We start from the raw sequence: 16,891 nt of genomic DNA on the forward strand, positions 1-16,891 counted from the left end.
TGATCGAATTGGCAAGGCTGCGTTAGGGGTAGCGTTCGCGTATTTCTGAAATAGTTTCTGCACAATTTGAATACGAAACTCCAGCTGAGTGAATTTACTGCCGTGTTTCTTGTATATCATGAAAGCATTGAACACTGTTATGTCCAGTAGGTGTCTAAAAATCTTGTGGTAATATTTCTTCATTCTTTTTCTCGCCATACTGTGTGGTACGATACATTGGTCCGATAAGTCCACCCTTCCCATTGAGTCATTGTACTCGATACATACCACCAGCTTCTCTTTGGTTTCTCCTTTCTTGTTTAGAACAGTACGCATTTCGGCGTAATTTCCAATTTCTTTGAAATCATTTCGGAAAAGGCTAGGAAAGCAACAGATAGGGAATCTGCCACCTGGGCGACTGCCCTAAATGCAGATCGGTATTGATTGATTGATTGATTGTTTGATGAATACTACTCAGCATGCAGACATCCTCTTGTCTTTCCATTTCAAGGCCATGAGTTTGTTTTTATACGCAAAAGCCACCTCCCCTTTTTTCAACTTTTTTCCCCATGACGTCCTTTGGAAGATTTTTTTTCTGTTAGATTTTACAGTACCGATAGCGTCTGTCTGAAACTCATTGAGCAGATCGAAGAGTTCCGGGCTACTGTAATAATCATCTAGAGCTATGAGGTATCCTTTGTTTAGAAGAGGTTCGGCTAGAGCAAACACAACAATATCTACCCCACAAACCTCATTTACTAGCTCAGTTTCCTTGCCTGTGTACCACAGGATATTCCACACATATCCTGTTTTAGCCTCACATAATTTAAAAGATTCCATCCTGAAGTGAGCTTTCTTCTTTGGAATGTACATTTGCCACCCCAAGCGAACTTTCTAAAGGAGTAAACTTTCGTCAATTGATAGACGATCATCTGGCAAATAGGACATTTTGATTTTTGATACAAGAAAGTCTAGAACTGGCTTCACTTTGTAGAGTTCTGGGGATACTTGCCGATCGTAAGCCTCATTATCTGAGAAATGTAAAAATTTCAGGAGAAGGAAGAAACGTTTCTCGGACATGGTCTCATAAAACACGGGCGTAGCAAACAATCTATTACGTGAAAAATAATGAGATAGCTTCGGCTTTTGAATTATACCCTGAAGAAAAAGTACCCCAAATAAAAGTTTTATTTCTTCCTTGTTAGTAGGAACCCAATCCCTCTCCCTGCTTCTCCTTTTCATTTTAGCTGTTACTATACTAGCTTGTATTGACTGCTGAGCATACAGATTAGTTTGCTCTGAGATAAGTTCGCACAGTCCATCATTAATGAAATGCTCATATATTTTGTCCGGTTCTTTTAAATTTAAAAGTTCGCCCTGAATTCCACTTTGGTATGTAGCTGGAAATCGGGATCTCCTACATCCCCTTACATCCCAGTCACTAGGTGGAGTAGGAGGCAAATCGCTCTCACTTTCTGACTCGCAACTCTCATCAGAGCTCGAACTCGACACCTGTCCACGACTTCTAGGCAGCAGACCTACTCCGACGGAAGCACTCGTGCTTGGAGCATCTAACAGAGGGATAGTTTCACCACTATTATCTAAACTAAAATCACTGCAACTATCTTCCTCACTGAGTTTGAGAATACCCTGTATATCATCCCTCGGAAGATCTATAATTCTTTTGGACATGTTCACAACAAGTAGGAGACGCTACATGCAGAATTAAAGCAATAAATCACACAAGATAAATTTATATACCAACAAAACAACTTATGAGAGCGGACAGTATTCAAGCCGAGACACGCAATACTACGCTCCACGCGGCACAGTGACTCAGCTTCTCGCCAAGCGCCACATAGGTTGTTCTTGCGCTACACAGCTATGTAGCAGATAACAAGGGGATTTCCAGATGAGAACATGATACACGAGGGTGAAACAATTTCTGTCAGACAGCAGCACCTCTCGAAACATAAGGAGAAAGTTTCAAATCTACAGTTTATTTCGTAACGGAGATAAAAAAAACTTTCCACGCTTCACATGACGCGCTCCCACCAGCGGGCTTGCTTCGGCCGCGTCACGTGAAGCGAGCTCCACTCTACGGGTTAATTTTCAAGATATGGAATGATGCCATGTAGGTATGTAAACGATCAAAGTTTCAGACCCATTGGATTGTTGTTACAGGTCTCCCCCCCCGTGATTGGTCACGGAGGAATCAACTCCAGTATACGGACTCTGGTGTAGCGTAGATGACTTGCAATCTGTGCAGTGAAGTGTTCCCCCATCAAACATGCCTCGACGACAGAGAAGAGCACACTATCAACAACTGTCGCCGTTTGAGAGGGCTCGGATAATTGGGCTGTGTGAGGCTGGATTATCGCTAAGGACTGTCACTGCACGTGTTGGCAGACAGGCATCTACAGTACAACGTGTATGGCAGCAGTGGTCAAATGAAGGTACCCACACTCGTAGACCTGGCACAGGCCCAGCGCGACAGACAACTGTGAGAGAGGATCGCCGCATCATTTGGATGGCCCGGATGGAACCCAATGCAACAGCAGTGCAAATTCGAGCAGCTGTGGCACCCCACGTTACACAACAAACAGTTAGTAATCGCCTGCGTGCAGCTGGCTTACGAGCCCGTGTCCCTGCAGAAGGTGTTCCATTGACCACACAACAGCGACGTGTAAGGCTGGCCTGGTGTCGAGAAAGATCAACGTGGGTCAACGAATGGCATAGGGTCGTCTTTAGTGATGAATCGCGCTTCTGTCTTACCCGCAGTGATCACCTGAATCGTGTGCGCCAACGTACCGGGGAGAGGGGCCGCCCAGATCATATTGCCGAGAGGCACACAGGGCCAACACCAAGCATTATGGTCTGGGGAGCTATTGGCTATAATGTGAAATCACAATTGGTGCTTGTTGAGGGCACTATGACTGCTCGACAGTACGTTGATAGGGTACTCAATCCAGTGGGTGTCCCTATGATGGCGAACATTGCTAATGGGATGTTTCAGCAGGGCAATGCCTGGGTTCACACTGCACGCATCTCCAGAGAAGCTCTCCACGACATCACAACCTTAGAATGGCCCGCCAGATCCCCGGACCTCAGTCCTATTGAGCATGTGTGGGACATGATGGGTCGACAACTGGCCAACCATCCTCAGCCACCCACAACTCTGGAACAACTGACCCGTGCAGTGCAGCAACCATGGGGCACAATTCCTCAGGAAGCGATCCAGGGCCTTATTGACTCCATGCCTCGACGAATTCATCAATGTATTGCAGCTCGTGGTGGGCACATCCTGTATTGATTGTTGTGCAAACTTGCGGTCAGAGGGACCTGAAAGTGTAATCATCGAATCACAACTGAACACTCGTCCTGCATGTAGCACCTGAGTAGTGTCGGTCCGATCAGAGGCTAAACACCACCGACTGTGGGATGTGATGTGAAGTGATATTAGCGTATTGCAGTCACCGTAATATTATTTTATGCCTTAATGGAATTTATTTTCTTGACTTTTGGGTGATATTTAAAAAAACAAACCCCATGGCGGAACAGCCCTGAAGAACCTTGGCCTACGAAGCGACTGCTGCTCAGCCTGAAAGCCTGCAGGTTGTGAAGAATCATGTGGTCAGCACGACGAATCCTCTCGGCTGATATTCTTGGCTTTCTAGACCAGAGCCACCATCTCACCGTCAGATAGCTCCTCAATTCTAATCTCGTAGGCTGAGTGGACCTCGAACCAGCCCTGAGATCCAGATAAAAATCTCTGACCTGGCTGGGAATCGAACCCGGGGCCTCCGGGTAAGAGGCAGGCATGCTATTCCTATACCATGGGGCCAGCTTTTTACATCCATGTTGCCTAGGCCGATGTTGGATGCTATGCGTGTTCCTTACAATTTGTGTGTGCTCCATTATTGTTTTCCATATTTGTGGAATTTTAATATTCTTCCTTTGGGATTTTTCCTTTTCCTGTAATTTGTTTTTGGGGATCTTATCTCCTGTGTCCTTGGTGTTCGACTCTGTGTAACCATGCGCTTTCTATGAAATTGTTTATAATTTAGTGTAAAAGGGGGTATCCCGACTAAACAAGGTATGTTTTAAATATACTGTTCAAATTAAGTTTCTATTCACTTTCATGGGACTGCAGTTGAGTAAATTATAAGATTTTTCTGAGTTATAATTTTACATTTTCTCTTTGAATTTCTAGGTGATGTGAACTTCACCACTATTTCAAACTACTCATTAAAATAGAATATTATTTAAGAAATTGATTTAACTCAGAATTTTTATTTAATTCTTTTTTTCTTTTCCCATAAGTTTTACATGTTTCAGATTTCTCTTCCATTTTAAGTCAACGTTGCTTCCTCTATTTTGCTATTGTCGACCCACCAGCTTAATTTTAATTTTGTAATTATTTAAAGTCATAAATTAGTGTTGTCTTATTTTAATTGAAGTGTTCCACTCGTTTGTGTGTGAGCCACTCGTCTGTCCTTGTGACTCATCGTAATTGCCTAGATTTCTCCGACGGTGCTAGGGTTGAGTGTGCTATTGTCAAGTGCGCTTGTGCACAGCGATTGTCATGTTTTCCTGGGCTCGTACCGATAGTCGACACCTGAGTTCTTGCGGTGCGGAACAGTAGTTTGTTTGCTATCGAGGTGTTTGTTTGTTATGTACGCCACATGGTATATTTATGAATACAACAGGAAACTTGGCTACAAATAATGTTTATTCTACTAATTTTAGTTGTCCTTATATATACTGAAACAAGTTTATGGGTCTTGACGTGGAGTTCATGAGGCGAGAACCCAGCAGCGTATGGGGAGATGCAGATATTCATCTTCTTGTGTTTTTGTGTGTCCTTAACTGCTCCCTCATCTGATTTCATGTTCCTATGTCTAAATATAATGAGAAAGAAGAGGAAAACCCCACTTTGCATAAGAAGGATAACCAGGCCTTCTGCTGGGGAACTCTTTCAACAGTTCAACGATAGCTTCACTTGCTATCTCAGAAGGAATAATCTCCAACATCTACCAGGGTCTGGAAGCATGAACGATACCACTAATTTAATTAAAATATAGCTGACAAGAGGATGACCTCACCTTGCATGAGAAGGATAACCAGGCCTTCTGGCTGGGAAACTCCTTCAACAACTCAATCAGAGCTTCAGCTTCTTCCAGAGCAGGAATAGTCTCCAGAGCAAGGAGATCAACACCAGCTTCTACCAAGGTCTGAAAGCGTGGACGATGCCACTTAATTAAATCTTGTTTGCTCACTGTCTCTATGTAGCTTCCTGTGTACTCGGAACCATCGTTCAGAGCACCTGCGTATGGTCCAATAGATCCCACTACTAATGGTTTTTCCACACCTGCAAGTAATGGCAATTCATGATTGAAAATGTAACACTCTATTAATTTAACACATGCTGCTGTTGGGGGCGCTCCCACTTTCTAACATGCCTAGTGAATTTCATGTTTTTGGTCCGTATTGAACAATATATAAGTAATAATAATAATAACTTAAATGTTTCCACCTTTTCAATACAATATATTCACAAGATTACAAAATTATACGGTACTAGTTTCGACCCATCTAGGGGTCATCATCAGCCGTATTGGAGCAAAGATCATTTGTGGCGAAATCCTAAGACAATATTATTTTAAAGAATAACAAGTGAAATGAGATGTTATGGTAATAGTTAATAATACAAGGAATATACATAATAAGAGGTTTTTAACAAAGAATAAAGTATAAATGGGGTGTTGTAAAAATTATAATCATGGAAATCAGTAAGTTCTTGTATTGAAATGAAATATGGCTTAGGAAGAGGGCTTAAGGTGGGGCTGAAGGGTGCGGGAGAAAGTGTAATTGTCTTGGAAAAGTACCTTTGATTAAATCAAATCAATCAAATTTAATCAAAGGTACTTTTCCAAGACAATTACACTTTCTCCCGCACCCTTCAGCCCCACCTTAAGCCCTCTTCCTAAGCCATATTTCATTTCAATACAAGAACTTACTGATTTCCATGATTATAATTTTTACAACACCCCATTTATACTTTATTCTTTGTTAAAAACCTCTTATTATGTATATTCCTTGTATTATTAACTATTACCATAACATCTCATTTCACTTGTTATTCTTTAAAATAATATTGTCTTAGGATTTCGCCACAAATGATCTTTGCTCCAATACGGCTGATGATGACCCCTAGATGGGTCGAAACTAGTACCGTATAATTTTGTAATCTTGTGAATATATTGTATTGAAAAGGTGGAAACATTTAAGTTATTATTATTATTACTTATGCCTAGTGAAACTGGAAGAGACTGGCAGTCAAGTCAATAAATTGACATTTTATGTCTGTCCTATAGTTTTGTTTCCTAACACATCAAAATCATGATCATATTACACCATAAAAAATATTAGATTCTACTGGCATACTCAACAAATTTCGGGTGTGCAGTGACAATAATCAAGGACTATCCAGGATGGAGTAAGACAGGGGTGTGTAGTCGGTACCCTCTCCTGTTCAATATTTATATCAAACTGGCAGTAAAGGAAATCAAAGTGGAATTTGGAAAAAAGTCATCATAAATCAAGAAGACAAAATCAGAGATTTGGCAATGATATTGTTATTTTTAAGTTAGTCAACAGAAGATCGGAAGAATGCTGAATGGTATAAACATAGTTTTGGAAGATGCTAGTGGCTTTATGTCGCACCGACAGACAGGTCTTGTATAATAGAGTTTGAGGTATGTTCCACCATTCAACACATTGTAAAATATATTAAATTTATTGGTAGAAGACCGGTTTCGACTCCCTCGGAGTCATGATCAGTTCTTGTTGAATATCACATCAAGGGGAATCTGATAACCACCATCATTAGGGTTGCCTACATACAACTCGATTGGTTGACATAATGACTAATGATGATTGTTATCAGATTCCCCTTGATGTGATATTCAACCAGAACTGTTGATGACTCCAAGGGAGTCAAAACCGGTCTTCGCCCAATAAATTTAATATATTTTACAATGTGTTGAATGGTGGAACATCCCTCAAACTCTGTTATATTAGTTATACGTCAACACGGAAATGAAAATCATAACCTGCGATAGATAGGTCTTACGGCATCGATGGGATAGGAAAGAGCTAGGAGTTGGAAGGAAGCGGCCATGGCCTTAATTAAGGTACAGCCCCAGCATTTGCCTGGTGTGAAAATGGGAAACCATAGAAAACCATCTTCAGGGCTGCCGACAATGGGATTCGAACCCACTATCTCCCGGATGCAAGCTCACAGCAGCGCACCCCTAACTGCACGGGCAACTCGCCCGGTTTTGGAGAATGAGTACAAGAGAAAAATAAATAAATGAATACAGAGCAAAAGTAACAGAATGCAGTCAAATAAATTTACATAACGCAGGAAATTGGGAAACGAAGTCTTAATAGAAGAAGATGGGCAACGGGAGAAGCAATGCTCGAGGTGCGGACCGGCTAACTGCGCAGTATAGAAGGCTGGGAGAATTCCATCAACTTTTGTCATCATACCTAAAAAAAAAAAAAAAAAGCTAGTAGATCACATCGCAGCTCTTCTGGAAGCAAACAGCAGACGTAGTCCCCTCTCAACTCTGAGGCTGTTATCCTAGGAACTAAGATAAATGGCAATGTCATTAGTAACATCGTAAGGATCAGTGCAGCATGTCAACAACAAGTGTCATCCTTCAAATGACAGTGACTGAGCATTGTGATCGCAGGATCCAGGATGGGTCAAGCCAAGAGGGCACTATTCACCAGTAGAGATCTCGTCCTTCGCAGGTTGGGATGCTATGTTTTTCTTGTCCTTCTGTATGATTTTGAAGGCAGGACGCCGAGTCCTTTGCTGGAGAGATGGACTGAAGCTTTCGAAATGAAGTTGTACAGAAGAATGCTGGGTAGAAAGGAAGTTCTCAGCTTGTTAAATAAGAAAAAAGAGCTTCGTCCAGGAACTAAAGCTCAGGTACATCGTAAGAGGTGAACTTCTCCAACTCATCATCATGGAGAAAATTGAAGGAATACAATTTGTGGGGAGGCGGAGAGATCTGCACCATTTGTATGGACAAACTTCTTTTGAGCTGCTGTTTTGACAGTTATCAATTGAATTGCCAATCGTATGGAGGCGGCATCCTCAGAAGACTGTCACATGAATTGTAGTTGAGAAAGAGAATAGAAACTTTGAAATGAGCTATTACAGAAGAATGCCAAAGGTGAGATCAGTAAATCTAATCACAAATGAAGAGATCAACCTGGTGAGAGAAAACCGAGTAGGTGAAATCTGATCAAAAGTGACACAGGAATTGTTCAGGAAGTATATGCGGTAAGAGCAGATTAGAACAGAATATTCACGCAGAACAAAACTACGACCGGCCCTGGTCTAGAAAGCCAAGAATAACCATACAGAGATTCGTTGTGCCAATCACAATGACCCCTTGTAATATTTTTTTAAAAAGGCATGGCGCAGCAACCCCGAAAGGCCATATCCTACCAAGAGACCGCTGCTCAGCCCGAAGGCCTGCAGATTACGAGGTGTCGTCTGGTCAGCACAACAAATCCTCTTGGCACAGTTATTCTTGGCTTTCTAAACCGGGGCTGCTATCCCACCATCAGAGAGCTCCTCAACTGTAATCCTGTAGGCTGAGTGGACCTCGAACCTGGTAAAAATCTCTGACCTGGCCGGAAATTGAACCCAGCGTCTCCAGGCAAGAGGCAGGCATGTTACCCCTACACCGCTGGTCTCGCACCTTGTAATATAACTTGAGAAAAATCAATAATCAATACACAAGAGTGGACATGTTTCAGCTCTTGGAGACATAAGATGAATACAATTGAGAGAATGTCTGGACTGTTGTGCCATGGAACTGAACCACGAGATCAAGAAAAGAGGATGGTAGTGCTAGATGGTCTGAGGAAGAAACACTTGTGAACTTGCTACTGAATATAAGTTCCTGTATAAGGTTAGGATATTTTCACTCACTGAGCAGTGTAATGAAGATTAAGATTCGAAACAGGGTTTTTACATAAGTACCGTTTTTAAATATGGATGCTGGAGCATGTTGATCATCCTTCAGCCCTCATCCCTAGGCTAGCCACAAACGCCATTACATCCGTATTTACATTTGTTCGTGCGTACTAAAAATGCCTCTGACAATTAACGGTCCCACGGAGTGTGAAGTACCGTATGTGCTGTGATTTGTTTTCTTAATGCAAAAGACATGAAAGCCATTGAAATTTGTCGCTGGTGGCGAGTTCATAGTCGGCGGAATCATTTAATTCTTGACTTGTCATGAAACCGTCATTGAAAGAAACTAAGGAACTGACATTTTTGAAGTATTCAAATAAATATTGTTTTTTGTTGTTGTTGCTGTATGTTTTATTTTTTTGTGAAATTTGTGGATTTAAAGAATTTTTAGGACTTACAGGAAAGACTGTTGATATTTAATAATCATTATGAGTGTTGGAAGACGTTGATATTGGAGATCTCCAGTAATATGTATGTTGTAACCCATTTTTTGTATCATCCTGTAGTTGCCACGTTGAGGCTTCGATCACGAAATCACCGAGTTTCGCAATCGAAACCTCTAGAATATATTTCCCACATTAAGATATATGGCGCTGTAATTCTAGTGGTGAAAATAACGCTAAATTGTATTGGTGAAACTTCGGGTTGGATCATAAGTAGCTTCCCTGATTGGCTGTTTGAGTATTTCTCAATCTCCAGCCTTCTGGCTCCTTAGCAGGAGCAAGGCTCTGTTCAGCGTCTTTGGTTTTCGTACGTCTTGTGGCTCCAGTCATCCCGGGGTAAGCATGTTTTCTTTTCTCAAGTGTTAAATGAATATATAAATTCATTTGTGCAGAGTTTACCTTAGACCCTGGTTTTCACCATTTGGTTTTGTAATGCCTTAGTTCGTCAGCTTTGTTTTGGAGGCAATTCCTTATTAAACCTTTTGTGTAAATGTAAATTTTAATTTTTCCATTCAGGTTGCCTCCCGTAATTCCGTGTCACCTGTTGAGCTCTGATGCGCACCTCTAAAGGCCTCTGCGCTAAATATAAATTTCAGTTGTTTCCTTTCCTTCCAAACACTTTGGTATTTGCCTTGTAAAATGTTTGTAATTACGTCATATTCTCTGTTAAATTTTCCTTGTAAATTTCAACATCAAAGTTATGCTCACCTATTTAAATGTAATTGTAATATTATGTAGATATTTACTTTTCTCAAGAACCACTGATAGGAACCTCATGGTTCGATTTAACCTTTTCTTAATTGATGACGTTATCCTTTTAATTGATGTCTTTATACCTTGTTAAAATTCAATGTGCTGAGTAAATTAGACTAAAGGGTAATGCTCTCACATTTCTTTCCCTGCAACATCACGTAAGATCACGTCCTCTGTAGGGTTTCCCGGCCTGCTACCCATGTATCCTTTCTCTAGTTGTCATGTTGATAACAATGCGTAACCGTGTGTTGTTGAAATTTATGATGTTTTACCTGGTGTATCATCGGCTGACCTTCTTTCAGGTTTGTTCTTTTGGATTATTAAATCATAGCGTGGTTTATATGTACCTTGTATTATGTGCTCTGTTCTGCATAAGGGGGGAAACAAAATTCATCAGCAGAAGTGTATGGAGAGCACACTATGATCGAAGCAACGGTAAGAAAACGAGTTAGAACATTTCAAGAAGGCCGAACTAATGTCCATGAGCAGAAGCGTAGTGGGCGACTGTCTGTCATTGTTGAAGACTTGGTGTTGCAAAGGTTCGAAAAATCAGACGCTTTATGATTTCATCACCAAGGTATGAGTTGCCTGAAATTTTAACAAGTGTTCTTTATGAAATTGTGATAGGAGGCTTATAAGTTGTGTTCATGTTGGGTACCGAAGCCATTTATAAGAATTTTCCATTTGGAATTGCTAGGCGGGCAATAATTCCATTGTGGAGATTTATCTTCCGTATGCAGTTATCAGATTGTGCCTCTTATAACGGGCTTCTGATAAGTTCACCTGCATACACCCCAGCATCAGTGGGTAGGGTCTGACACATCCCACTCTGATGAGTCTAGTGTCAGACTAAGACGAAACGCTGGTTGATAGAGCAAACGCCTGAAAAGCCTTACATCTGATCTGTTTCAGACAGACGAGAACCGAAAAAACCCCACGAAATCTCGTCTCGGTCTCTTAAGGAGGCCGAGGCTGGCCCCAGTCTGAGCACCAGGTAACCAATCAGTGTTTGAAGGCTTGTTGTGATCGGCACAAGACTTCCACAACAACTATAACTACAACAACAAACGTAGACAAGAGAGGTGTTGCCACCAACTACTTCTAAATACAAGCTCGAGACCTGCTGTTTGATATATTGAAACTTGCCATAGTATATCACAAGTTGGGATATATAACACAACAAAATTTCTTCATGACAAAGGCCCATATCAATAAGACGTACACCAGTTTCAGAATGTTCTCGAAGATTACCTTACGCAGCTAAAATCAACATAACTTAGAAGTAAAGGAACTGCACAGAGGACAGAAGAATGGAATCTATGTAGCATGAATTGAAAATTTTAACAAGTGTCTACCTATACGTACCATTTTAATGTGTTGAAACTTTTTAAATGTTATATATTGTGGCCTGTGTGTTTTAATATGTTTTACATACTCATGTTCTAATTTGTAACTTTTTAACCTGACTACTGATATTTTAATTATATGCTATTGTATACATTTCCATCCCCCATTAGACATCTGGATGCCTAATACAATAACAACTTGTGAATTGTCTAATGGCTAAAACAAATCATATACTAGCTGATGATGGCCGTTAAAGAGCCGAAACCGGTACTAGTTTAATCTATTAAAATAAATTGTGTATTGAATGGTGGAAAAACACATTTCTTATCTAAACTTTCCATCTTACGAAACTAGGTAGGTGGATCACAATGTTAGTTGCACTAACGCGCCGCAGCAGCGTGCTGTGTGTTGCAAATGTGGGCACAGCGGAGAAATGGACAGACACTGCCCGTATGTCTGTTAGGCAGGTCGCTGTGGTGTCTCGTCTATTATTGTGTGAATAGCGGCCAAATGCAATGGCGCATCAACTGGATGTTTATTCCAAATATGAGGTGCGTGCAACAATCCGATTCCTATGGGCCAAAAGGAAGAATTGCACGGACATTCATCGTCAAATTAGTGCTGTGTATGGGGAGCGAGCCATTTCCCGGCAAGGTATCGTAAATTGATGTTAGCAATTCAAAGCCGGACGCACGAATATCACGGACAGCCATCGCGAAGGCAGGCCCGCAATGTCCAGGACCCGTGCAAAGGCCAACAGTGTGAATGCGATCATTAGACAGAACCGGCGCATTAAACTGAGAGAAATCGCGACGCACCTGAACATTGCAAGTGATAAAAATCATTGTTATCCGTATTGAAGATACTGAATGTAGGATGTTAAAAGGTTTGTTTTTTTCACCTATTCAATACATATAAGTTTTATAAATTAGGAATTTATTGTAGATTCCACTTGAGACATGTTTCGCCCTTCATTGAGGGCATCATCAGTCAAAATATCACCTCAAGGTAAAAAATCAGGTAACTGGTTAGTAGTAGACATGTACAAATTATTACATATATTAACAACATATAAAAATTAAGTATGGGAAAAAATTTTTTTGCACAAAAGTGATGGTTGAACATGTAGGTTTAGATGAAAAGTCAGCACCAATGCCTAAAAATAACAAAGTAGAGTTCTGCAGTGGTGCTCTGGAGAAACAGTTGACGCAATCATATGAAAATAAAAAGTTTGAAAAATATTTACAATAAAACAATTAAGGGAGAAAAGGTGGAGTGTTTGGCATCAATGTTAGTAACCAAAAATTGATGTCAAAGGTTGGTAACTATACAGTATTTACATAGTTCAATTGAACAGTTGAGATAAAGTTTTTTAAAAAATATTTACATTTATCATTCAGCGTAAATGTTTGTAATAAAAACTAATGTTAATGATTGGTATCTATATAGTAATTACATTATCTAATTGAAAGTTGAGAATTTACAATTATATACATATTAACACAAGAGCAGCTGGTGCGCAAGGATAAAAAATTTTTTAGTACCAAGTGCGTCCTGATGTTTTAGAGGTTGGAAGAAAGAATTAGCATTGACATTTCAGAAATATGTAGAGCAGATTATTTTAGTTAAAAATCACCGGGGGTAGGGGAAATTTTTATAGCCAAATGAGGTTTTATAGGCATCAAGCTGAAAGTTTTCCAGTTGAAGCGCCGAGATCGGGACGGAGACTGGTCAGTGTGGCTGGAGATTCATGGGTAATCCGTGCGTTTGAACGACAACAATGGTGACAGTTAAAGTGGGTAATTGCTAATTAGGAAAAATGTTGTGGGTTGAAACATCTGCTTATTCTTTTAGTTGACTTCTGTAGCATCGATTGTGATGTAGAGACATCGGTGTGAAATGCCGGTGAGACAAAATGATATTGTTCCGTGGAATAAAATAAGGCGGACTACGGGATGAAGTTGTTGGTCTTTACTGGTCTGGTGAGATAGAATAGAGTTGCTTGTGTTGTGGACTGCTGTGGAGAGATTAGAAAGTATACGGCAACTGCAGAGTCAGAGCGTTAAAGCTGAGGTGAGGCATCTTGTTATTCTGACTGCGAAGAGGAGCCGTAGTGGCCCGCCATATTTGTGCCGATGTGCACTGGGTTCCGGCGAGTTGTTGAAAGTTGTATTTTAAGAAGTGGAAGTTATCTGTAATTGAGACATTAATAGTATTAGTTGGTGTGTAAGAAAGGTTTATGGTAAGTAATGAAGAGTGAATGTTATGTTACGTACCTGATGTGTCGCTGAGAGGTGATTGTTGATGAGTAATGGTGGACTAAGAAGGAGGCACTTGGTACAAAAAAAATTTTTTATCCTTGCGCACCAGCTGCTCTTGTGTTAATATGTATATAATTGTAAATTCTCAACTTTCAATTAGATAATGTAATTACTATATAGATACCAATCATTAACATTAGTTTTTATTACAAACATTTACGCTGAATGATAAATGTAAATATTTTTTAAAAAACTTTATCTCAACTGTTCAATTGAACTATGTAAATACTGTATAGTTACCAACCTTTGACATCAATTTTTGGTTACTAACATTGATGCCAAACACTCCACCTTTTCTCCCTTAATTGTTTTATTGTAAATATTTTTCAAACTTTTTATTTTCATATGATTGCGTCAACTGTTTCTCCAGAGCACCACTGCAGAACTCTACTTTGTTATTTTTAGGCATTGGTGCTGACTTTTCATCTAAACCTACATGTTCAACCATCACTTTTGTGCAAAAAATTTTTTTCCCATACTTAATTTTTATATGTTGTTAATAATATGTAATAATTTGTACATGTCTACTACTAACCAGTTACCTGATTTTTTACCTTGAGGTGATATTTTGACTGATGATGCCCTCAATGAAGGGCGAAACATGTCTCAAGTGGAATCTACAATAAATTCCTAATTTATAAAACTTATATGTATTGAATAGGTGAAAAAAACAAACCTTTTAACATCCTACATGCACCTGAACATGTCGTATGGCAGTGTGTTCGCCACTGTTCACAAGGACTTTGGATATCGTAAGCTGTGTCAAAGATGGGTCCCACGTCTTCTCACTGATGAGCACAAGGGACGTTTCCAATTCTCCCTGGCACTTTTGCAACGCTATGCCACAGACGGCAACGGGTTTCTGCGTCTAATCGTCACAGGTGACGAAACGTGGGTCCACCACTTCACCCCTGAAACGAAGTGAACATCAATGGAATGGGTGCACCCCTCATCACCACAACGAAAGGAGGCCAAGGGTCAACCTTCAGCCGGTAAGGTTATGGAGAGAGTGTTCTTCGACATGGAGGGTTTGCTGCACGTGGAATTCATGTCGAATGTAACGACAATCAACGCGTCATCGTATTGTCATGCGTTGCACCGGTTGCGTAAAGCGATTAAAGAGAAGCGCCGGGGAAAATTGAGCGCCGGTGTGATTTTGTTGCATGATAATACAACACCTCACAAGGCCCGCCAAATGAGAGAACTGCTGCAGCGTTTCGAGTGGGAGGTCTGGCAAAATCCACCCTACAGTCCCGACCTAGCGCCAATAAAGAAACACTGTCCAGTGACAACTACTTTCAAATTGAAAGAGTCTACAGGCACACGACAGGAAACAAACCATATGAAAAGAACCTCCAGAAAGATAGACGTGAATAAAATACGCGAAAATGGAGACAAGCTTACCATCTTTGGAAACAAGATTTAGGAAAAGGACCTAGATGCTGCTGCAACAGCGCTAGAAGACATTATCAAAGCCGCAACCTCCACAATAAACGAGAGAAAGGCAAAGAAATGGTTTGATCAACAATGCTATACAGAGAGAAAGAGAGTCATATCAGCCCTTCACGTGGCCAAACGCACTCAAAATCAGGACGACCTGATCACATACAGCAGACTCAGAAAAGAATATAAAAACCTCCTAAAGAAGAAACGAGACAATTTCACAGAACTCAAGGCTAGAAGAATGGTGGAAGAAGCACAAGAAAACCCCTACATTGCTTTAAAACCACGACAGTCACAGACAATGGGGAAAATAGAGATGCCAATCTGGGAGGCTCACTTCACGAACATCCTAAACCAACAAAACGTCAATGAAGCTCATGAAATAACAAGACAATACGATGACATCAGAAGATTTACAACAGAGGAAATTAGAAATACTATATCAATATTGAAAAATAAGAAGGCAGCAGGCCCGGATGGGATATTTAACGAGCACATCAAAGCAGCCTCGGAAGTTTTAATCCCAGCAATCACGAACATGATGAACTTATGTCTGTATAAAGGACAAATCCCGGTGAGCTGGAAAACCTCGAAAATTAGAATGATATACAAGGGAAAAGGAGAGCCACTTGACCCAAACTCGTACCGGGGAATCGCGCTAGAGAACAACTTTCTCAAAATTCCGACGAATCTTGTGAAGATAAGACTAACAGAGGAAATCGACAACAAGATCCCAGAGGAACAATTTGGATTCAGGAAAAGCCGAAGCACCCTACATGCAGTCAAAAACCTCATAGACGACATCGAGGAGGAGATAAGATTCCCAAAAGGAAAATTCCACGCAGTATTCGTCGATTTTACAAAAGCGTTCGACAATCTCAACAGGACCTTAACATGCGCCAAACTAGAACAGATGGTGGAACAAAACAAGGAACTAAGCGTCTTGATACACAACATCCTGAGTAAAAACACCATCATAATTTCAGACAACGTAACAACCTCGCAAGAAATTATACAGACAAACGGAGTGTTACAAGGAGACCCCCTTAGTCCCCTTCTGTTCAACGCAGCCACACATGACGTGGTCCAAGCAATAAGAACTTCCGCTCCGTCCCTCAAGATTTATATATACGCAGACGACATGGTGATGGGTTCTCACGATACTAACGAACTCCAGAAAGGAATAAATGCTCTAGGAACATGGGCTGAATACAATGGACTGCAAATAAACGCATAAAAGACAGTACACATGGTCTTCAGGAAAGGAGGACGCCTATCCGCAAGAGACAAAATTTACCTCAAACATGAACCTCTACAAACTACGAACAGCTTCAAATATCTGGGCGTAACGGTCCAGACAACAGCACACTCATTCAGAATTCACACAACACAACGAGCAGCTGCCGCAACCAAAGCCATCTACGACATCATGTCATTAAGCAAACTTCCCTGGATACAGCTATAGCCCTCTTTGAAGCCAAAATCGTTCCTATTCTAACATATGGAATAGAGATAACATGGGAAAAGTTAAGCTATAAAGACCG

At 40.7% G+C, this 16,891-nt stretch overlaps 1 protein-coding gene across 1 annotated transcript in view; it reads right to left on the reverse strand.

The window, feature by feature from the left end:
- The window catches only part of LOC136877193 (homocysteine S-methyltransferase), a 110,063-nt gene that overhangs the window by 20,686 nt on the left and 72,486 nt on the right, over positions 1-16,891 (reverse strand). Inside the window, exon 4 of the mRNA XM_067151006.2 lies at positions 5,085-5,350. Coding sequence (XP_067007107.2) covers positions 5,085-5,350 — 266 coding nt within the window. The remainder of the gene's footprint in view (positions 1-5,084; positions 5,351-16,891) is intronic.

The sequence above is a fragment of the Anabrus simplex genome, chromosome 7 (genome assembly GCF_040414725.1).
Source record: "Anabrus simplex isolate iqAnaSimp1 chromosome 7, ASM4041472v1, whole genome shotgun sequence".
NCBI lineage: Eukaryota > Metazoa > Arthropoda > Insecta > Orthoptera > Tettigoniidae > Anabrus > Anabrus simplex.